The following is a 24,555-nucleotide window of genomic DNA, read 5'->3' as shown; positions in this document are numbered from 1 at the left end:
GACAGACCCACCCTCCGCACGCGCTCCGATTGGCTCTCCCGACCTAGGGGGAGGGATCTGGCGAACGGCAATGCTCCAGACGCGGCTGCAGTTTTCAAACCTCAACTGCAAGCTTCGGTAGTTCACTCCGCTGCCGTCGCCGGGAGTCACTTCACGGAAAGCCAAGTCACAACCGTCGGCCCTTGTCTGGAAAAGTAAAAGTGGGTCCTGCCACGTTCCGGGCTCCCTGGCGCCTCGCCCGGCTGGAGCTAGAGAACTCGTCCTGTGGCGGCCCCCGGCGTGGGGCGGGACAGCGGCCCCCTCGTGGGGGCAGTCCCAGGAGAACCTGCAGCGGCCGGAGCGGTCAGTGTCCTGCGGGATTGGCGGGTGGGCTCGGGGCTGCGACGGAACCAGCCCCCTCGGTGCAGAGACCTGGAACGTGAGGAAGGAGGAGCCGAGGAGCGTTTAGGCGGTGCGGGGGGTTCCAGGATCCCTTCGGATCCCCGGCTTGGCTGAGAGGGGCTCAGACTCCGTCGCCGCTCAGGTAGCCGATTGCTGCTGGCGCCTCTCCGCTTTGGGGCTGGAGTCCCGGTTCCCTGTGGTTCGGCGCCGGGAGCGGCCGGCGGTCCTCCCACCACCCTCCTCAGCCCGGGCGCGTGTCTGTGTCTGTGCGTGTCCGTGTGTCCCCGTGTGCCCTCCACCCGGCCGGCCCGGGCTCTCCCCGGGTCGCGCCAGGCAGGGCCGCCTTCGTGGCGGGCCCGCGCTGGTCCCTTCCACAGCACGGCCACGCGGTCACCCTTGCCTCTCCCGAGTCCCAGCTGCGGCGTGGGCACGGGGCGCGTTCCCATAGAACTCGTGGTCGCGTCCAGCTCCCAGCTGTCTTTAGTCTAGAGAAAGTTCGTGCTCATCTTGTGGGACGTTTTCAGTTACTGCTTGGGAACAGTGTTTTAAAACCAGCGAGAGAGCAAGACGGGCTACAGCTGTTTCTGTGATTTTTTCAGCGATCTGATTTTTACTTTGATGCCTTGTAACCCACTTAGTGTGCACGACTCATCCTCAAACTATACGACTACTGGATGCCAACGATTTTTGACATTTACCCAGGCTCTTTGTTTTATTGTAGGGAAAAGCGTTTCATTTGAATTCCCTCCGAGGGAGTAGAGACAAAGTTGAAAGAGGCTTTATAGCAGCTGGTAGCTGGCATTAGTTTCTGTCCGGACTAGAGGCACTCTGACATCAATTTGGAAATTGGAGTTAAGAAACAAAATACGTTTTTAAAACCATAATACTGATCAGATTTCACTAATATTTAAACACATGAGGACTGTGTATCACATTCACCGATTGTTTTGTCGACGTAATGTTTACATCTGTGGTGCTAATGATAAGCTGAACCTTGCCAGGGACGTTTGACGTGTGTGACGTGTGGCCACTTTACGTTTTCAAGTCTATGAGAATGTCTGCGCGGAGACAGCATAGCCCTGTAGAAATGAGTGGCAGCGTTTTTGAACCCAGCAGCACAATTTTATTAAAGGAAAATATAATAAACTTACTTTCTCATTGATAACACTTTTTTAGTTTTATGGTGAACTGCTCAGAAGTAATTTTCAACAAGTGCTTATTTTATAAATATTAGACCGTATACCCGTAGGATTGTGTATTTAAAAAAAAAAAAAAAAAACTGGTCCATAGAAGCAGTGCAAAAGTTTTACACTCATATCCCTCGGATCCTCCTCCTCGGAGCAGATGCTCAATTAAATTTTTTTCTACTATCTTAATAATTGGAGGCATGAATAGATGTTTTATTTTTGAGATACATATTGTACATTTTAGATCACTTTTTTCTAAAGTAGGGATCCAAAATTGAGGTGAAATATATTTGCTTACCTGGCAAGACTTTTTAAAAGTAGAATTTCTGTAATTGGAGACCATCCTTTTTTGTGTGTGGATAGAATGGTTGCAGTTTATCTTGGGATCATTGATTGGTGAATTACAATTTGGTTAAGATAGAATCCGTTTTTAGGAAGTAGGAGGCTTGACTAATCGCTGTGTTAGCATATGAGTAACAAATTTGAAGAAGATACAAGCATTTTTATGGCGGACGTTTCTAGTCAGATAATTTTATTTTTAAGCTTGCACTGTTTTACTGCTGTTAAGTGAACATTTTAACATGTTTTAAAGCTCTTTGATAATTATAAGGGAGAATTTCCTTATCAAAATATTTTTGTTTTAATTTTAGAGACACCAGAAATCAAGGAAATCAGTTAATGACACTTTCACTTAATCCTTAAATTGTCCCCAAATTGCATGCATAGTATATTGTAATTCACATTTTCTGTGTGTAAGATTGTCAGTTAAGAATGGTATTCTGGCCGGGCGCAGTGGCTCACGCCTGTAATCCCAGCACTTTGGGAGGCCGAGGCGCGCGGATCATGAGGTCAGGAGTTCGAGACCAGCCTGACCAATATGGTGAAACCCCGTCTGTACTAAAAATACAAAAATTAGCTGGGCATTGTGGCGCGTGCCTGTAGTCCCAGCTACTCAGGAGACTGAGGCAGAAGAGTTGCTTGACCCGGGAAGCGGAGGTTGCAGTGAGCGGAGATCGTGCCACTGCACTCCAGCCTGGGCAACAGAGCGAGACTCTGTCTCAAATAAAATAAAATAAAATAAAAAAGAATGGTATTCCTAGGCTTACTACTTTTCAAGGATACTGATTGATTCTTCTTTTTGTAAAGAAATCTTTTGCACTGTATGGGTATTTGTTTTGTCAAAAACATTAGCAATCATTTATCTACTACCTTTCCACTTAGGAAAACTTCAAATGTCAGTTGCTTTAGTTTTTCATCATATTGATGACAAAATTCAGTGATTTTATGTTTAAGTACTGTAGTTTGTATTCTATGGTGGACTGTTATCAAAGGCTATTTCTTTGAATATTTCAATTAAATGTTCTTACAAAGTTACAAACACGTATTTTTATCTATGTTGTAATGTTGCAATTTTCAAGGCATACTTAATTAAAAGTTTTTTATTATCCTTTTCCCAGAACATTTAACCTCAAACTTCAGTGCCATTTAAAAGATGTATATTAGTTTCTTTTAATATTTATATGCATTATATTTTGGTTCATCCCTGACCCTTTGCAATTACTCCAAAAGAGTGTGTAGTGATACTCTAAGCATTGAAAATTTTTAACAGTGAGATGGTAATTTCCTCTTTAATTCTTAAAGGATCAGATTCCATTTTGCATTGTAATAGTTACTGAATAAATAGTACTTCAGCGGTGCTGTTAAGTAAACAATATTTTACAACAGAAACCTAATTTTCCATCTTGTGAATGACAAGCACCATGCATTTGTTGCCCACCCCCGCATCACCCACTCTTATTTCCGTTTTTCAACGTCTTGTCCTGGTTCACAATTACAGGGTTTAATTCTTTTTCTGGAGGTGGGAAGACACAGCATTAGGCCTTAGGGTCTTGGCACAGAATCAGGCCTAGGAGTCATTGCCTGACTCTTCAGCCCTTGGATAGTATATACTAGAATAGTTGGATTAGAGTTAGTTTAGCTGACTTTCTATTGTGATTTTTAGAGGATTAAATTTATGAATTATATTTTCTGTTCAAAATATTTTTAAAAACAAAACCTGTTAGCAGAATACACATAAGGAATCTCTTCCTTGAAATTGAAAATCATCATAATTTCCGTCTTGATACCAATACTTCTAATCAGTGACTAATTAAAAACAAATACTTCTGCCACACCAGGTGAAAGTTCTTCCTTTACTTTTGATGGACGCTAAATCTCTTTTTCGGTTTCCTAGGGAAAGCTTGCTAGCAGTAAATGCCTTAAACGCCTATGTAGAAAGGAGTTGCTTCCCTTACAATCTTGGGGCTTACTTTGCTTCCTATCGCCTTTCCAATTTACTTCGTGAAGATCTAGACTTATCAGTGATAAATCTTGATAGGACACTTACCTGAATTTCCTGATTTGTGGTGGCTCCTAAAAGAGTGATGTTCTTAACTGCAGTAGGTATTTGTATTAATAGCTTGTATTAAAAACAAGTAGCCGCCTTGTCTGGAAACAGTGGAAAAACAAAAGGTCTATTGGCATTTCGTTATAGTATATGACAAAATCAGTTTATCTGTGTTTCCAGACTTTGTGGCTACCTGTTTAGAACTGACATTTTGTAAGTGCAATTTAAAATAGTTACTTTATTTGTCCAAATACTGAATTAAGCAGAGACTAGCTGCATTCAGAGGTCCAGTACTGTAAATTCAAGATGGATCTCAAGTTCTCCTAATCCCTCAAAGACATGAGATGTACGTACAGTTTCTTTTTGCTCTATCTGATGATTCTGACAATTCAGTTTATCAAACATTTTTTAAATTCCTACCGGGTGGCAGATACCATGCTGGTTGCTTAGGCACAAAAGTAAAAGGATGCTGCCCTTTAAACACTAAACAGAACTGTAATCTAACATGTTACATTTTGAGGTAAGGAAGTATGCCAAGGGTCCTCTTATTTGAAGCATAAAGGAGAAGCATTTAAATCAACCTGTGGTTTTTAGGCAAAGCTTCCTGGGGGAGAGGCCATTCTGTGTTGAGTTATGAAGGATGTGTAAGAAGAGTTAGCCATTTAAGGAAAGTAGAAAGGCTTTTTCAAGCAAAGAAGTATAACAAAGATGTGGTGACAAAATATGAAATATGAGTGCCTCAGGAAATGTAGCTGGTGTATACTTGGCCTCAGAGGCCTTTATGTGTCATGCTGTAAGTACTTGAAAGCTGCTTCTACTGGGGAGCTAATGAAGGAATCAAAACAGACAATTTGATTTTCTAAATGTCTTTATTATTATATACTCTATTTTTTAAAAACTTATAATTTTGAAATAAATATCATGATAAATACTTTTAAAAATAGAGCTAGAGGTTTGTAGACATAGTCTTGCTTTTGTTCACGTCACACTTGCTTTCTGCATTCAAGTAAGTGAAGGCCCAGGTCAAGCCTAACATTTGCTTCTTTTCCTTCCTTCACTGATCTACTTCTAAATTCTTATGGCAATTATTATAATGAGAATTAATGGAAAAAAATCTTTTTTTTTTTTTTTTTTTTTTGAGACGGAGTCTCGCTCTGTCTCCCAGGCAGGAGTGCAGTGGCCGGATCTCAGCTCACTGCAAGCTCTGCCTCCCGGGTTCACGCCATTCTCTGGCCTCAGCCTCCCGAGTAGCTGGGACTACAGGCACCCACCACCTCGCCCGGCTAGTTTTTTGTATTTCTTTAGTAGAGACGGGGTTTCACCATGTTAGCCAGGATGATCTCGATCTCCTGACCTCGTGATCCACCCGTCTCGGCCTCCCAAAGTGCTGGGATTACAGGCTTGAGCCACCGCACCCGGCCTGAAAAAAATCTTTAAAAATAAGTGAGATACCATTATTTTTAGTAGCACTATGTGATTAAAAGCTTAATTGTGTCTTACCTTCTATTACACTTTTTATAGGATCTAATCGTGCCTATAAACGTGTATACACATGCATATAAATTTACTTACCAGATCCCTTAAGATTTTTTTTAACCGGTATAACCTGATAAAATGTTATGAAATGGACTTCAAATGGAGTGAGACGTACTGGTAATTTAGAATCAGTTATAGGTATATGAAGTGTGGTAGAAGACAAGAAAAGGCCTGAGAATTGTTGGAGTTAAAGAGAATTTGGTGGGAAATTTAGGAAGATACAAGAAGGAGCGACAGAGAACTGACTGATAACCTGCATGTACCTTATATGAAGGGCAACCAGATGTTTGTGGAGAGCTTGGTGGACAAAGGTGACATTCATGCTCCACTATATGCAAAATTGGCTAAAGGAGAGGAAAGGGAAAAATATCTTGGCTCTGACAATTGGTTCCAATGCAGTAAATAAAAGGAAAATGAATTTAAGAAATGCTTAATGGATGCCTAAAGCAGCTTATGATGTAGGTATATTTCCAATAAATAGATGAACTTATGAGGAAATTGGTACCCATATTGATCTTTCAGAACAATGGAAAAAAATCAGTGAAACTCAGCACTATCAGAACTAAGAAGATACACAAATAGTTAAAACAGAAAACAAAAATGCTTTTAAGAATTAAGTTTAGACTATGTTGGGATGAGAATTTTGTACATGGAAATGGTACAGCTATTCAACAATGGCAGAGAACTGCAGGGAGAGTATTTTTGGGTAGAATGTTAATTTTGTTTTGTGGAACAATAATGATATGCCCTGGTGACTTGCATTGTACCTGTGTCAGTGGATGTGAGTTCAGCATATTTTACGTTTTAATCCTTGCAGCACTGGAAGATAGATTCTTTTATCATTCTTTTATCATCCATACTTTAGAGGCAGCACAGTCGAAACTTTCTTCACGAATAAACAGGGAAATGCGAAGTAAATCGCAACAAAATTCCATTTCACCTTCATCACGCTAGAATAGCCAAAATTAAAAGTCTGAATTGGGCAAGTATTGTCAAAGTAGTGATAAACTGTCCCATCCAGTGCTAGTGGGAGTGTAAACTGGGGGTGGAAAAAAGGGGCTGTGTCTAACATGTTTTATTCTTAATTTAAATGAAATATGACCAAGTAATAAGATTGGAAAGTAAATGTTTATATATGGTGTTCCTTGTCTTATATTTGAAATATTACATGTTTTGTTTTCTTTTTAAATAACTGTGTTGCCACAGATCAGGTGACTTAACAGAAGTGTATTTTCTCAACAATTCTGGAGGCTAGAAATCTGGGATCAGGGTGTGTGCGGGGTTGGTTTCTTCTGAGGCCTGCCCTCTTGTCTTGTAGATGGCGGTCTTCTCCTAGTGTGTTCACATAGTCTTTCCTGTGTGTGTCTGTGTCCTAACTGGTCCACTTTAATGACCTCATTTTAACTTAATCGCCTTTTTAAAGGCCCCATCTCCAAAGGTAGTAACATTATGAGATACAGGGGTTAGGGTTTTTCAACTTAGGAATTTGGGGGAGGACACAATTCAGCCCATAACAATAACAAAGTTAAATAATTTAATTAAGGTCTCATAGCTGGTATGATGGATGAATGGAATTCAGACCCAGGTGTCTTTCAGTCTAAAGGTTATTCTCAGAATGCTACATTATGACCCTCCTAGAGATGTACCCCAAAACTGGTTAGAGCTTTGTTTCCCCAAAGACTAAGAGATGTAGAGACAACAATTTTACTATCTAGTTGTGTGAAAGCTGTAATTTTAATTTAATTTAATTTTTTGAGACAAGGTCTCCATCTGTCACCCAGGCTGAACTGCAGTGACGCATTCATAATTTGAGAAGAACACCAAAAAGAGAAAATGTAGAAACTGAAAACACTGAACTCTAATGACACTGCTTTTTGGCTAAGTAGAATATAGTTGGCATTTGAATTTAGGAAGATAAAGAACAGTACATGTAAGTAGAAAATAGGAAATAAAGGTGGCAGAGAAGGAACAAATGCTTAGCAGGAGGGTGCTAAAAGAATAATACTTGATATTTTATTAAGTAGGCATAGCAGTAAGTCATAAGTGTCTTGAAATATAGTATCTGTTATTGTTTTATGAATGCAATTAACATAATAGTTTTGATAACACTGAATGCATGTAAACATCAAAAATTTCCAGATACATATATGAGCTTCAGATACAGAACTTCAGAATAAAGCTTTATGTATAGATTAGTCACTCCTCCAACAAAATTATTGAGCACTTCATACATAGCAGGCTCTGTGCTAGGTGCTGTCAAAGGAGGGACTCGTAAGACCTTTGAGAAAGTTTAGTACTGAAACTAGCCAATCCATGGAAAAATTTCTGTTTCTTGTAGTCCTTCACATCAGTAATATAACTCACAGTATGTGCATTTACCACCAAATTTCTTTAGCCATGTGAAAATTAGTTTAAAATGAATAATTATTACCTTGTTGTATTAAATTACCTATTATGTGAAGCCTATAACTTTATTTATTTATTTATTTATGAGATAAGGTCTCGCTCTGTTGCCCAAACTGAACTGCAGTAGCACATTCATAGCTCACTGCAACCTCAAACTTCTGGGCTCAAGTGATGCTTCTGCCTCAGCCTCCCAAGCAGCTGGGACTACAGGTGCGAGCCACTACACCAAGTTAATGTTTAAATATTTTCATAGAGATGGAGTCTTGCTGTGTTGCCAGCACTGGTCTTGAACTTCTGGCCTCAAGTGATCCTCCTGCCTCAGCCTCCCAAAATGCTGGGATTACAGGCGTGCACCACCGTGTCCAGCTGAAGCCTCTATAACTTTAAAGAATGGAGTTTTATGATGAAACTAAGTGATTGTTGGTGTTATAATTTTATCATAACTATTTTTTTTAATTGAGAGAACTTTCACAGTAGTTTTATTCTGAAATGAAGTCAGTAACTTTGTTCAAGTGCCACAGTGTTACTGGGTTATGTGTGTGCTTTTTGTTTTTTCCTCCTGGGTAGAATGTGCTCTTTAAATCTTTTTTTTTTTTTTTTTTAGTTGTATTTTATAGCTATATTTGGAGCTGTGTAATGTAATGCACATCCTGCCCGAGATAACATCTTTTCTCTGTCTTCTCTTTTTTTGCATAGGTAAAAATAAGTGACTAAAGAAGCAGACCTAGGAATCACCTAACATGTCGAGGAGGAGATTTGATTGCCGAAGTATTTCAGGCCTGCTAACTACAACTCCTCAAACTCCAATGAAAATGGAAAACTTTAATAATTTCTATATGCTTACATCTAAAGAGCTAGGGAGGTAAGAAAACCATATGATGTGTATGCCATCTAAATTCAAATTTTGGATTTGTGTTTTTATAATTCTATAAAACTCACTTTGGGATCATTATTTAACAATGATTAGGAAGGAAAGCTGTCGTCTCTGTTGCTATTACCTAGGGTCTAGTCTTAACTGACTTGAAAACCAAATCTGAGGAGGGTTTAGTGAACTTACATCATACATCCTACCTAGCCTCAGAGCCTCTGATAGGAGGTCTCTGTCCTTATGTGAGGCTGTGCAGGGGAAGAGGTAGCTCAGCATAGTGGACTGCTGAGTTCAAGTCTGGACTCCACTATTTACTAGATGTGTAACTTCAACTAAATCACTGTACCTCTTTTTTTAAATTTTTATTTGTGGCGGGATCTCACTCTGTTGCTCAAGCTGGGGTGCAGTGACATGTTCTTGGCTCACTGCAACTTCCTGTCTCCTGGGCTCAAGGGATCTCCCACCTCAGCCTCCTAAGTAGCTGGGACGACAGGCACACACCACCACACTGGGCTGGTTTTTTGTAGAGACAGGGTTTCGCCATGTTGCCCAGACTGGTCTGCAGCTCCTGGGTTCAAGCAATCCTCTGGCCATGGCCTCCTGAAGTGCTGAGATAACAGGTGTGAGCCCCTGCGCCCTGCCTACTGTACCTCTTAGTGCTGTCGTTTCCTCATCTGAAAAGTAGGGGTGAAGGTAATTGTGTCTATCTTATATGGTTGTTATGAGATTAAGTTAGTTAATATTTGTAAAGTGCCTAGTACAATGCTCTGTAAGTTTTTGTTAAATGAAATATTTTTTTAAATTCCTAGGATATTGTGTTTGGCTTAAAAAAAAAAAAAAAAAAAAGAATAGGGAGATTCTCCCCCATCTCCTAAGTTGAACAGAAAGAATGAATTCATATTTCATAGTCTGATTCTATGTCACAACAAATGAGTGTTTTATAAGTAAAAGCCTTTACAAATTATTTTCCCTTAACCAGTGTATAAACTCTGTATGACCAAGAGTGACATGATATTATGAAACCGTTCTGTACTACCATTTTAATATATGTAAAGTTATAAAAGATATACCAAGTTATTTAAGTTATACATTCAGCATCTTTTGAGCTTTAAATTAAAGGTGCTTCATGAAGGGTTGGAAGATGGTGATCATTATGTATCTTCAGTTTGATTTTAGTTCTGCAGGTAGATGTTTTGTCGTATGTTAAATGGTTTACTAAGTCCATGTTTGTGTTGATAAATGTGCAGCAAAACAGTGTGATTGATTTTTATCTTTGAAAATCTCAATGTGAAAAGAAAAGTTGACTGAATCATGAAAAGTAGTTTCATTCTTGGTGGCCTTTTACCTTATGGGCAGAGGCAAGTCCTGGCTTTTTCACGTTGCAGATGTTGGATGCAGCCTTTCTTTTGCAAAATAAGAATTGTAATATCTGGCGAGGCGTGGTGACTCACGCCTGTAATCCCAGCACTTTGGGAGGCTGAGGCGGGTGGATCATGAGGTCAGGAGTTCGAGACCAGCCTGGCCAACATAGTGAAACCCTGTCTCTACTGAAAATACAAAATTAGCCAGGCATGATTGTGTGTGCTTGTAGTCCCAGCTACTGGGGAGGCTGAGGCAGGAGAATCACTTGGACCCAGCAGGTGAAGGTTGCAGTGAGCCAATATCACACTACTGCACTACAGCTTGGGCAACACTGTGAGACTTTGTCTCAAAAAAAAAAAAAAAAAAAGAATTATAATATCTAACTTATTGACCAAGAATTAAATATAAAAGCACATTTCATAATACCTGGCATACTAATTTAATGTGCAAAATATTTGGGTGTTTTAATGGTGTATTACAAGATATAGTTTTTAGAACCTTTTAAAATGTTTTTAAGAAATTGTTCTAAATCTTAATTACTTCACTTTGCATTATAATAGGAAGAAGAAAGGTTTTTTTTTCTTTTTTTTTTTTAAGTTTCCTGTATCTTGCATAGAACCATAGAATCTCTGCATTGGAAAGACTTCAGTGGTCCATGGTCTTACTAATACAATGTTTGTATGCAGTGCAGCAATTTTTCCTATAATTTCCCCCAGCAAACTGTTATCCAGCCTCAGTTTGAATGCTTCAGCGACGGGGAAGTGAATATTATGCAAGGTCTTGAAGAGTACACACAACAAAAGGCAATTTCTTTTCTATTTTTCTGAGTTAGTATTTGATGAGTAAATTTACTTACATTTTTTAAATTAACTTTTCAAAATTGAGGACCTTATAGGAGCTAAAAAGTCTATAAAGTGTTTTTCCTTTGAGTGCTTTGGACAATTTAAACTTTGAGGACAATACTAATAATTCTAAATTGCTTTATAAATGAAGTGCCAGCATAAATAAAGTTGAATTAGGCATAGTTTTTAGAATTTTAGATCAAAAACTCATGATAGAATTTGATTAAAACAAATTTAGATTGATTGCTAAATTCCCATTTTAAAATATCTTTATGAAAGAGACCAAGTAACATCTTTCTTTTGAATTGATATGGGCTAATGAGTCACGTGGTAGATATTGATATGTTTAATTATTAGATCTTGATAAATTAGAAATCATGACTTTTCATCTGCCAAGAAGGTACTGAAAGTTCTTTCAATATTGTTACCAATTTTAATAACCTATACTTTTGTGAAATGGAAATTAGAATCATAATCATTTCTTCTGAGGTTTGCACATTTTGAAAGTTACCTTTCTAAATCAACTTTTTAATTTCAGAGTGTTAGTGTTTAATAATTCATTTTCCTTTAGCAAACTAAAGGAAATTATGTAAAAGTTAACAGTTCATTTTTTACTATTCTCAAAAAACTTGCATTGTTCCTGTTTTTTAACATGTTGGGTAAGTTTTTTCTACCCCTCCCCCAACTGAGGCAAAGGTTTCATAGGACTTCTTGTGGTTAGAAGGGTGAGGCAGATTCAGAAATAAACGTCAGCTTCCTTTGTGGCTTACCCTCCCGACTCCTTTCACATTTTATTGTGTATTCTAGAATGCAGAAGGGGAATGCAGAAGGGTAACTACTAGACCTTTTCACTGCTGGGAAATCTAGTTAGCCTTGCCTTTTTAGGGTATGACTTAAGGATTATTTTTAAATGCTTTAACTTTTCTTAAATGTTTCAATTACATTTGATATAGAAACATATTTTAAAGATCATTTTTTATACTTTTAAACTATAATTAGCATTTTAGAACAGAAAACAAATATTTGGGTTTTTTTCCTAAGTCATCTGATAGTTATGGTAAAAATATCTACCTTCATAGCATATAAATGAATATATAATACACACACACACACATATATATATATAATTTTATTGGAATCTCAAACTTTTAAGAAATACAAACACTTTAAGTACAGGATACAGAATAGCACAGTATGTGGTATTATAGTGGATACATATTTCTGGCATTCATTCAACAGATATTTCACTTCCTATTATATGTTAATGAACTGTAGATTTTATAATTACTGTAATAATTAGGACAGACATGGTCCCTGCCTTCATGGAGCTTTTACTTAGTGGTGAATGTTGACAAATAAATAAATCATTATCCACATCATGTGGTCACCTTTGCCCTGGATTAATGAGTGCTATACTTGCTTAGGAAGGCCTCTTGGGCCGGGTGCAGTGGCTCATGCCTGTAAAATTTCAACACTTTGGGAGGCTGAGGCAGGAGAATCGCTTGAGCCCAGGAGTTTGAAACCAGCCTGGGCAACCTAGGGAGAGATACTGTCTGTACAAATTATGTAAAAAATTAGCCAGGAGTGGTGGTGCGTGCCTGTGGTCCCAGCTACACAGGAGGCTGAAGTAAGAGGATCTTCTGAGCCTGGGAGGTTGAGGCTGCGGTGAGCTGAGATCCTAACACTGCACTCCAGCCTGGGTGATAGAGTTGAGACCCTATCTCAAAAACAAACAAACAAACAAACAAAAAACCCTCTTGGTAATACCTGGAACGATTAGATAAGAAGTGTTATTTAATTTTGTTCTTTGTTTCTGGGAGAATTCTGGCTTGTAGATATAATAAATAATAAAATTATTGCAGAACTGAATTGTCACAAGCGCTACTTTAAACTGTTTTTTCAGATGCCCAGTTTTCTTGGCTAACTGGTTTCTGTTTCCTAAATTTTACAAGTGAATTTTTTTATAAAACCCAAAATTTCCTTCCTGTTTTAGACAAGTTTTTGCTTCGAAATCTAAGTAAGAATTGATAGAAGCAAGTGAGTTACATTTCTTTAACAATTTTTTTTTTTTTTTTTTTTTGAGACAGAGTCTTGCTCTGTCCCCCAGGCTGGAGTGCAGTGATGCGATCTCGGCTCACTGCAACCTCCATCTCCTGGATTCAAGTGATTCTCCTGCCTCAGGTTCCTGAGTAGCTGGGATTACAGGCACATGCCACCAGGCCCGGCTAATTTTTTGTATTTTTAGTAGAGATGGGATTTCACTGTGTTAGTCAGGATGGTCTTGATCTCCTGACCTCGGAATCTGCGCACCTCAGCCTCCCACAGTGCTGGGATTACAGGCGTGAGCCACCGTGCCCGGCCCAACAAAATTATTTTAAAGGGAGGAATTGTTTTATAGTGATTAGAACAGAAAATTAGGAATTCACATTTCACAGTTTATTCTTGGGGCTCCGATTCCATTTATGACCTTTGATGAGGTGTTTAATCTTATTCTGACTGAGTTTATCCAGGATAAAACATATGAAACACCAATGGATTGAATATAAAGTAAAGGGACTAATTTTTGTGTGTGTGTGCTCATTGAAACCCATCAATTTGTATTCCTTCTGCATACCATGAAAAAATATTTTATAGTTAAACATTCTCAAATCTTAAAACTGCTTTCAAAGAATCAGGTTTTTATATGCAGATTTATTTAGTTGATATATTAATATATTTTGATAAATGTAGAAGAGTGAAATTATAGTTTGATTTCCAGTACTTTTCGTTAGCACCAATTTTGAGGAAATTTGGGTAATAAAAAGTAGGAATCTTTGTTATCTTGACCTTCGCAAATAGCTAGTAAAATACAGTCAAGCAATTTAGTCCCACAGTTTCCACCCAGTACCCCCTAAACACCAAGTTTTGTTTTCCATGCTAAGAGTCTGATAGACTGTGTTAGAAATATATTGAAGGGAATTGGGGCAAGAGGAGTTCTGGAGCAAACATTGCTTCCTGAAGATCTTTTATTTATACCTGATTTGTTAGTATCAGAAACCAGAGAGTAATTCAAAATTTAAGGTAGAGGTTCTTAATTTCAGATCCCATATACTCAGCCTTACAAGGTTTATGGATGGGCTTTAGGATCTGAAAACCCTCTGGAATTATATGTAAAATTTCCTATTTAAGGGCTTGTGTACATTTTTCTGGGTAGGCAGTCAATAGAATAGCTTTTATTAGTTTCCCAAAATAATCCATGACTCAGAATAGCTTTAGGCCATTGTGAAAATAAATTTTGGGCAACTGTAGACTTACAGTACACACATATGCCGATAGAAATGAATTTTCGGTGTCTTTAAATTTTGGCAGAGGTTACTAAGCACTGCCATTGGAGAGAGCTAAAAGCATACTTCTTTCTAAAATGATAAACATGACCTTAATGGGTGTGCTTGTACTAGCTGTTGATAACCACTATTTTCTTAGTTTATCATGAAGTATCTTTGAATATTTTCTGAGGGACACATATACCTTAGTTACCTGTTACAGGCTTCAAAGACTACTGAGCATTACTAAGAGATATATTGCTAAAACAATTGACAATTGTGATAGAAAGTTTCGACGGTGGTAAACATTGATTGTGTTAAAAGGAAAAATTACTAATAAAATTAAATAAGTCAAATACCCATTTTTTGCATTCACTTTAATTTCTTATAATTGAAGGTAAGCTATTCTAATTACAGAGTTAATGTGATACCCTATGAAGGGTACAGTTTTTGGAAATAGACCTGAGTTTAAATCTTTACCTTGACTAAATTACATATCTTCTCTGAGGTGTGAAGAACAGGAGAGCGTTTATTATATAGGATTGTTGTGATACTTAAACACAATAATTTATACCAAGAGCAGAGCATGGCATTGAGTTGGTATGCAAATGAGATTATTTCCCTGCAATGATAATGTATCTTTTTTTTTTTTTTTTTTTTTGAGACAGTCTCACTCTGTCACCCAGGCTAGAGTACAGTGGCGTGATCTTGGCTCACTGCAACTTCTGCCTTCTGGGTTCAATAGATTCTCCTGCCTCAACCTCCTGCATAGCTGGGATTACAGGCATGCGCCACAACGGCTGGCTAATTTTTGTATTTTTAGTAGAGACAGGGTTTTGCCATGTTGGCCAGGCTGGTCTTGAACTCCTGACCTCAAGTGATCTGCCTGCCTTGTCCTCCCAAGATAATGTATCATTTTAATAGTGAAGAATAAATATAATTCTGTCTTATCCTGTTGTTATTGTTTGCCATTTGCCTTTGTAAGTGATAGCACTATACATTTTATAAAAGTACATACGATACTTGATTCAATTTAGAGAACAAAGATAAGTTCCTAATTGCACAGATATTTCAAAGAATTGACTTTAAGTTGGAGGTATAACAGAATCTGTAATATACTAACTTTGTTCTCTGCAGAAAAATTAAAATTGATTGTTCTCATCTTCCCCCAGAGGAAAATTTGCTGTGGTTAGACAATGTATATCAAAATCTACTGGCCAAGAATATGCTGCAAAATTTCTAAAAAAGAGAAGAAGAGGACAGGATTGTCGAGCAGAGATTTTACACGAGATTGCTGTGCTTGAATTGGCAAAGTCTTGTCCCCGAGTTATTAATCTTCATGAGGTCTATGAAAATACAAATGAAATCATTTTGATATTGGAATAGTAAGTATATACTAAATGGTACCTATTTTAATTGGTATGATAAGATGATTAAAATATCAAGAATAGGAATGATAAAAGTGTGACAAGAACTTGTAAAGATTCCTGTTAATAAAATGTAAAAGGGACCTAATTTATATTCAGATATTTTCATAAGACTAAATGTACAACCTCAATCACATACACAAAAACTAACAGCACAGAATAAACAAATGAAACACACAACATTTGAGGACTGTGGAGAAGGGAATATACATTATTTTGTTAATGGCTGATTGATTAAATTTTTCTGGAACACAATCTGATGGGCAAATACAATTGAAGTAATTTGTATATTTTCTTCATCTATTTGAAAAATACCTTCAAGAAAATAAGGAGAATGGAAAGTTAAACGGCATAAAACTATGCTTAGTACATTGTTTGTTAAAGAAATGCATTTAGTATGTGTAATGTGTAAAGCACTATGTTAGTTGTAGCAATAAGAAATAAATATATCTCTTGCCACAAGTCTGTGAAAAAGTGAGAACACCCCAGTATTGTACAGTTCACCAGGTGATAGGGGTAGAGGATTGTTAAGGTAACTGGTTTGTTACCGAGTATATTGACACGTGACTCTCACAGAGTGCCTTTGCTGCATGGTTGTCTGACACGTTTATTCTGAGTATGTAAAATGCGTTTGAACATCTGCGACAATTGGAAGAGATCAGCTAGATTTATGTTTAGTATGCCTTAGGTGCCAATAGTTTTTAATAAGGTGAATCTATTTTATGGTAAACTACGAAGAGGTAAATGTTTATTTTAGTAAAAAAACGTATTGCTAACTATAGTAATTCTTTTTAGTAACTAACTTGCATCATTGCCTTTTTAAATTTAAAGGTATATTAACCTTATTTTTGTATTTAGTTATTTTAAAATTAATGTTTTTGTTCCACAAAATAGATTGGCTGGAATCAACTTGTGAATGAAAATGAAGATTTTGCAAAATGTTCAACTGACAAGTAGTTCATTTAAGAATGACTACTGTGTACATTTCCCAGAACCATATTAAGGCATGTTATATAGCACTTTCAAAATAAATTAGAATTGCAGAAAAGGCCAAGATACTAGCAATATGATTTCATTTTTTATACATTTTATAATTACTTTTGTCAAAGATTCTTCAGCTGACCTTTGAAAAGTTACCTACTTGCATAACATCTGCATGTTTGAAGTGTGTCAAAAGTAGCTAACATTTGTCAAAAACGGTAGTAGAATACTAGGTTTAGAGGATGAATATACATAAGAACATTGATTACTTTCATAAAATCCTCTTTTGGGGGTTCATCCAAACAGCAGCGACAAAATACATCGGAAAGATTTGAGACATTTTATGGATGGACCTTGTTCATACTCCGGAAAATTGACCCAGGTACCTTACCCAGTCAACTGGGAGAACTTACTGATCTCTATACCTCTGGCTGAAATGCAGCAAGCACTCAGAAAATGTTTAAGTAGATCAATGTGTTAAATTTCTTACCAGAGTGACTAAGACCCACCAAAATTTATTGCTAGGACTTCGGCTTCGTTACTATGCCTTCTGCTTTTGGGCTGGCATTGTCACATTTAGTAGTCTCAGTTGAAGGTAAACATTTAATCAGGTTTAGTTGTTTTAGTAGTGTGGCATAATTTTTATATGGTGAAAATAAAATGGTGGAATCTTTTTTTTGTTTTTGTTTTTGGTTTTTTTTGAGACAGAGTCTTGCTCTGTCACCCAGGCTGGAGTGCAGTGGCGTGATCTTGGCTCACTACAAGCTCCGCCTCCCGGGTTCACACCGTTCTCCTGCCTCAGCCTCCCAAGTAGCTGGGACTACAGGCACCCACCACCACGCCCGGCTAATTTTTTTGGTATTTTTAGTAGAGACAGGGTTTCACCATGTTAGCCAGGATGGTCTCGATCTCCTGACCTCTTGATCCACCCACCTCGGCCTCCCAAAGTCCTGGGATTACAGGCATGAGCCACTGCGCCTGGCCTGAATCTTTAATAACTATCACCCAGTCAATTCTGTCCTCAAATCATCCTAAACACTTTTTCTTCCCCAACTCTTATTTTACAAAATTTCAAATATATAGAAAAGTTGAAAAAAATAGTACAATTAACATCCTTATAATCTTCACTTTTATTCACCAGTTGTTGGCATTTTGCCACATTTACTGAACCATTTGAAAGTTGTGGGTATTAAGATATTCCTTTTTATGCTGAAGTATTTGGTGTGGGTGATGATGTGTATTGTATCACATCAGGTGGCAATAAAGTCAGGTTGTTTTATTACTGATTTTGCTAATTTTGAACATGCTTAAGATGTAGTCTTCTAGCTCTCCTTATTGTAAAGGAACATTTTCCCCTTTTAATTAATCTGTGTTGTGATATTTATAGACCATGTGAATATTACCTTTTTTTTTTTTTTTTTTTTATGGAGTCTTGCTCTGTTGCCAGGCTGGAGTGCAGTGGTGCAATCTCAGCCCACTGCAACCTTCGCCTCCCGGGTTCAAGCAATTTCCCTGCCTCAGCCTCCCAAGTAGCTGGGATTACAGGCATGTGCCACCACGCCCAGCTAATTTTTTGTATGTTAGTAGAGACAGGGTTTCACCATGTTGGCCAATATGGTCCCCATTTCCTGACCTCGTGATCTGCCCACCTCGGCCTCCCAAAGTGCTGGGATTACAGGCATGAGCCACCACACTTGGCCAATATTATCTTCTTTAACAACTTTTCATCTAGTGATTTCCCTTTCCCACTTTTTAATATTTCAGTGGATTTCATGTTTTTTAAAAATTAATCTAACACATGATGTTAATGGAAAATAACCCATTATGTTTTAATTAATGAGTTCTAATCAGTTTCTGCCACTGTCTTTTTTTCATGCTCAAATTGTCCCAAGCTTATCAGTGGTTCCCTTTCAAGCTACTTCCTATGTCCTTTTGATATAATCTCATTAGTGTTTGAGGACTCCCTTGCTTTATGCACACCAAGATTTCCAGGGTCATCTTGTTATCTTCCCTGCCCCAGACCTGTAATTAGCCATCTGTCTGAGAAGTTCTGGTTCTTTTAAGCGGGGAATAGCATTTAGAAACCAAATACGGGTGTTGGACATGCTCACTTTTAACGGAGTATCATAATTTTTAGGCCTTTTCTAAGGATAGTGTTAGGAAGTCATATTTTTTCAAAATCATGAATTTAGTCTCATAGCTCCAATTCAAGTCCACCAGTTGTACTAAGTAGTTTGCTGTTGGTAGTAGTATAAGTATTGTTACACTAAAACTGTTTTGTACATATTGTTGGATAAAGTGAATGAGCAAGTATTGCTGAGAACCTGGGTTTTCACTGTGAGAGAGGGGAGATGCCATATAGAATGTGAGAAGTGATGGAAGAACCTTCTGCTCTCTTCCAACTGAACCTTTATAGGTAACCTTTATAGGTAACCACATGTATTCATTCTGGCTCATTCTTTATGTGTTTCTTCTTGCAAATTTAAGCAAACTTGTATATATTGACTATTCTTACTTACAGAAAAGGTAGTATATTAGATATACTCCTTTACACCTTGTATTTTTGTTTACTTAAGAATATATTCCAGAAATCATTCTACATTAGTTCATAGGCAACTAATGTATTAGTTCATAGGCAACTAATAATAGTTAAAAAGATTAACTATTTTTAGTTATTTTTAACTTTTTAACTATTATTATGGCTGATTTCTTAAATGGCTGCATAGTACTCTGTTGTATGGTTGGATCTTGCTTTAGTCAGTCGACCTTCTGTGAATGGGAATTATTATGGAGATGTAGCTTTAGAGTAAATTCCTAGAAGAATGATTGCTGGTCAAAGAGTAAATGCATATGTAGTTGTATTAGATGTTGTCAAATTTCCTTCCATATGAGCAGCACACAGTCACTTTTAAAAGGTACATTTTTGGCCAGGCACGGTGGCTCACACCTGTAATCCCAGCACTTTGGGAGGCTGAGGCAGGGGGATCACAAGGTCAGCAGATCCAGACCATTCTGGCTAACATGGTGAAACCCCATCTCTACTAAAAACTACAAAAAATTAGCCGGGCATGTTGGCGCACGCCTGTAGTCCCAGCTACTTGGGAAGCTGAGGCAGGAGAATTGCTTGAACCTGGGAGGCAGAGGTTGCAGTGAGCCGAGATTGCACCACTGCACTCCAGCCTGGGCAACAGAGCGAGACTTTGTCTCAAAAAAAAAAAAAAAGCTTTTTTGATTTGTTACATTTGCTAATTATATGAATCAATCTAGAACTTTCTTTTGGAACAACTATAGCCTCTTTTTGCTTTTGTGTTTTGTTTTGCCTCTGCCTAACCTATTTTTTGAATCAGTTTACTTTTGTGAATTAATCTCATTCTTGCAACCTGCTTGTCACTTTTAATGATTATTAAAATCTTTCATTTTTTATTTTAATACATAGTTCATAGGAAAGTATTTCATTGCCAGTTATGAAGTCTACATGATTGTTTTAGCCTTTCATTTTTTCAGAAAGTAATATAAATCTTACTTTTCTGGAAGGTAGTATTAGATTTATTTATACATATGGAGAAAAATTTGAGGATAATTGAGTCATTCCATCACCACCATCCATGAGACAAAGACTTTACCATACCAAGTGTCTTTAAAGCATATTTGTAGAATTAAATAAAATATAGCTATACATTTTAAAAAGCTTTTTAAAAAACTTCTGGAAGGAAGGTATTATCTAATTGGACATATTACGTTTTTAATGCTGCATTTTGAGCAAATTAAAGTTGGTTATAAAAAATACTTAACTTTGGTCGGGCACGGTGGCTCACACCTGTAATTCCAGCACTTTGGGAGGCCGAGGTGGGTGGATCTCGAGGTCAGGAGATCGAGTCCCTCCTGGCTATAACACGGTGAAACCCCATCTCTACTAAAAATACAAAAAATTAGCCAGGCATGGTGGTGGGTGCCTGTAGTCCCAGCTACTCTGGAGGCTGAGGCAGGAGAATGGTGTGAACCTGGGAGGCAGAGACTGCAGTGAGCTGAGATTGCACCATTGCACCCCAGCCTGGGCAACAGAGCGAGACACGTCTCAAAAAAAAAAAAAAAAAAGTACTTACCTTTTGGAGAGCACAGAACAAAAACATTGTCCTAGAAATAGGGAAGATCAAAAGGGGAACTTACAGTTCAGTCAGAGGCAACTCTGAGATTATGTGAGAATGCTATTTTCTTTTTGTCAAGAAATTTTGTCTACTAAACATCTCTAAGTAAATACTAAATACCCAGCAGAAAAGGATGGAGACTATAACAAAACAAACAAAACATAACAAAAAAAGCCTTACCTTCTGGAATGATCTTAATCACCAGAGAAATAACATTTTAATATGATCTTAACAATTTTACACATAACGTATGTTGAACATTTACACTCTGGCAGGCACTGTGATAGGCATATTATCTGTATTCTCATTTGATTTTTAAAACAATCCTCCCAAAAGGGAGATTGGTATTCACATCATATGTCTAGTTAATACTCTAATGTCTTTCCACTCTAAAATCCCGTGGACTGTATTTCTTCCATTAGCATAGGAATAGAATTTTAAAGAGACTCTTAATATTCAGATTTTAAAACAAGTTCATTTTGATCACTAGAAATAAATGCTTATTTTAAAAATCTTTACCATGGTTTTTCAAAGCTATATGACTTGATTTGCATTTTATGGATAATTGAGATATTACTTTGTTTTCCTGAAATTCTTGGCTCTCTGTAACTCACAGAAATCTATCATTTTTGATAGGAAAATATTCTGATTTTAATCTTTCATATATTAACTTTATGTTGTAGGAATATTTCTAAAAGAGTTTCTCTACTTGCTGTTCCCTATAAAAAACAGATGTAGATCTAGATAACATATAGCACATAGGTTTTCCTGACTGTATAACCTGTGCTAGAGTACTGTTATCACATATTCTTACACATAACACATGTATACATGCATTAGCGAGTGAACACAGATGCTGAATTTCTAAATTTTTTTGTTGATATCCCTGCAAGGGGCAAACTGTTGTTAGAGAGAAAGAGTAGAAGTCACCTGATTGTAGCTCCCAGGTCAATGATAATGATATAGGTAGCTTTTCTGACTGTAGATATTTTTTCTTTTTCTTTTCTTTTCTTTTTTTTTTTTTTTTTAGGCACTGCTCTGGGTGACTGCTCAGGGTGGTTTCCTTAACAAAAGTCTTGTTTGCCACTCACTGCTTCTGTTTCTTTTTCCAATTTCTGCTAACTTCTGCAATTTGCTTCTTGTGTTATCTGTTCTTTCCCTCCTCTTAACTCTTCCTAATTTTCCTATTTTCTGTAGCTCCACCTATGTTCCTCTGTTGTGTGAGAAATGGCAGTTCTACGAAAGACATTGGTCAGCTTGTCAAACTAAAAGCAACAGTGTGATTGGCTGACGATCATAGTATTTTATTTGATCTCATTATTAAAACAAACAGGCAAAAAATTCTAAGGATACTTTCCCTGATTATAAAAGTAATACCTATTTATTGTGTTAAATTTAGGAGATATAGAAAAGAGAAATCACATGTAAATGATGGTTACTTTATGGTATGTTCCTGTATTTAAAAATTATTGTCATTTTTTGGTCTGTGCATATGTACTTTTAGAGACAAAAGTTTGATCTATGGGCATATTCTATTGTAACCCTCTTTTTTCACTTAAGAATATAGTGTGTGCATCTTTATATGTACCATATAGTGTTTCTAAAAATAGATTTTCATTTAGCAAAGACTTTAAAACTTTCCTTCAAAATCAGTTCAACAAAAAGCCCCAAAATTCGGAAAGGCAAGACATTGGCTAGATTTGCAATTAATGTTTGTTGGTTCATTATAATAATAGCTGATATTGGCTGGGCGCGGTGGCTCACGCCTGTAATCCCAGCACTTTGGGAGGCCGAGGTGGGTGGATCACGAGGTCAGTAGATCGAGACCATCCTGGCTAACATGGTGAAACCCCGTCTGTACTAAAAATACAAAAAATTAGCCGAGTGTGGTACCATGCACCTGGAGTCCTAGCCACTTGGGAGGCTGAGACAGGAGAATCTCTTGAACCCAGGAGGTGGAGGTTGTGGTGAGTCAAGATTGTGCTACTGCACTCAGCCTGGGCAACAGAGCAAGACTCAGTCTAAAAAAAAAAAGAAAAGAAAAAAACTGCTGTCTATTGAATATTTACCATGTGTCAGACACTGTGATAAGTATTTATTGAAGTGATCTGCTTTAATTCTTCTAGGATCTTTTGTGCTCAATACTTTATGTGCATTAGCTAATTTAATTCTTAGACCACGAAGTAGGAGCTATTATATTATTCACATTACAGTACATAAACAGAGGCACATTTTGTCCCAGTTCAGCTAGCCTGGTTAGTGACAGAGCTAGAATGAAACCCGGGCAGTCTTGATTTCAGTAGGCACTCCTGTATGCTCCGTACTATCCTGTCTATTCCTAGGCACTAGGAATCGCTTTCCTTACTTTCACTTTACTTTCTTGTATTTTGTTTTTAAGTTTAGAATTGGAGGAGTGTTCTGGTTATTGAAGTAACTTTAGCGAATTTGTAATATAAAAGGTTGGTAAATAATCATAAAGTATTCAAGATTAAATTTCTTACCTAAACAATTTATGTTGCTGTACATATGAAGAATACACATCTATTTTTTATATATTTAGGGGGTGTAGATATGTAAATTCATATTTGATACTGTTTTCTAATCATTTCAAGTTATTTGGTCTGATTTTTATAAGATAGGACTAGATTATTAGTATTTATATCTTATAAAGTACATAACAAAAAATATATTCTAAGAGAATCTAAAGGGTTCTTTCTTCATTTTCTTCTTTGCTTATGATTGCATTAGTACTATTACCTAATATAATATTATTTGTAATACTATTTTGAGTGTCTTTGCAGGAATGTATTTAGACCACTTTCTATTTTGAGAGGATTTGTATCATTGAAACTAAACAATATAACCGGAAAGGGAAGGAGTGATGATGTCACTGCCAGTCTGTGCCTGGGTTCCCACTCTGACATGCAGACCAAGGGCCTCTAGGCAGTCTGTATATTAATTATTCTCAAAGATTATTTCTTTTTTTAGATTAAAAAAATGTGAATTCCCAAAATTGTCTTTCTATACCTTATTTTGGAGTTCACTACTGTAAATTTAACAGCAAACTACACTTTTCATTACTCAGATTATCTTTATCATGATATGTTGAGGCAGATATTAAAATTAATGTCTCGGCCAGGCACGATGGCTCACTCCTGTAATCCCAACACTTTGGGAGGCCAAGATGGGCAGATCATGAGGTCAAGAGATCGAGACCATCCTGGCCAACATTGTGAAACCCCCGTCTCTACTAAAAATACAAAAATTAGCTGGGCATGGTGGCATGTGCCCGTAGTCCCAGCTACTCGGGAGGCTGAAGCAGGAGAATCTCCTGAACCCAGGAGGCGGAGGTTGCAGTGAGTCGAGATGGCGCCACTGCACTCCAGCCTGGCAACAGAGTGAGACTCCGTCTCGAAGAAAAAAAAAAAAAAAAAAAAAAAAAAAAAAAATATATATATATATATATATATATATATATCTCATGAATTTACAACGAGTTTTGGTGGCTGTAATGGGGTTAAAGTGACATATATGTGATTGGAGCTTTCATGTGTATTCCCTATAAGCTGTCCTACAGTTTTTTTTCTGCAAAGTCAGAAAGTGTAAAGCAGCAAATCTTTGTGGCTTCTAACTGGCTTACTGTGTTTAGATTGCTCAATTGCAAATTATATCTGCAGTGTGAATGTCAGTCCTTGTGACTTTCAACTTGGGACTCAAATTTGAGCCCACCAT

The 24,555-nt window shown here is 37.3% G+C and overlaps 1 protein-coding gene across 1 annotated transcript in view; it reads left to right on the top strand.

Annotated features, from left to right (window-relative positions):
• The first annotated feature begins 96 nt into the window (after positions 1 to 96).
• The window catches only part of STK17B (serine/threonine kinase 17b), a 38,008-nt gene continuing 13,549 nt past the window's right edge, over positions 97 to 24,555 (top strand). Inside the window, exons 1-3 of the mRNA XM_005573803.4 lie at positions 97 to 342; positions 8,593 to 8,758; positions 15,443 to 15,655. Of these exons, the coding sequence (XP_005573860.1) occupies positions 8,637 to 8,758; positions 15,443 to 15,655 (335 nt within the window). The 5' untranslated portion in view covers positions 97 to 342; positions 8,593 to 8,636. The remainder of the gene's footprint in view (positions 343 to 8,592; positions 8,759 to 15,442; positions 15,656 to 24,555) is intronic.

The sequence above is a fragment of the Macaca fascicularis genome, chromosome 12 (assembly GCF_037993035.2).
Source record: "Macaca fascicularis isolate 582-1 chromosome 12, T2T-MFA8v1.1".
Taxonomy (NCBI): Eukaryota; Metazoa; Chordata; class Mammalia; order Primates; family Cercopithecidae; genus Macaca; species Macaca fascicularis.
This window is presented reverse-complemented; position numbering and strand designations above follow the sequence as displayed.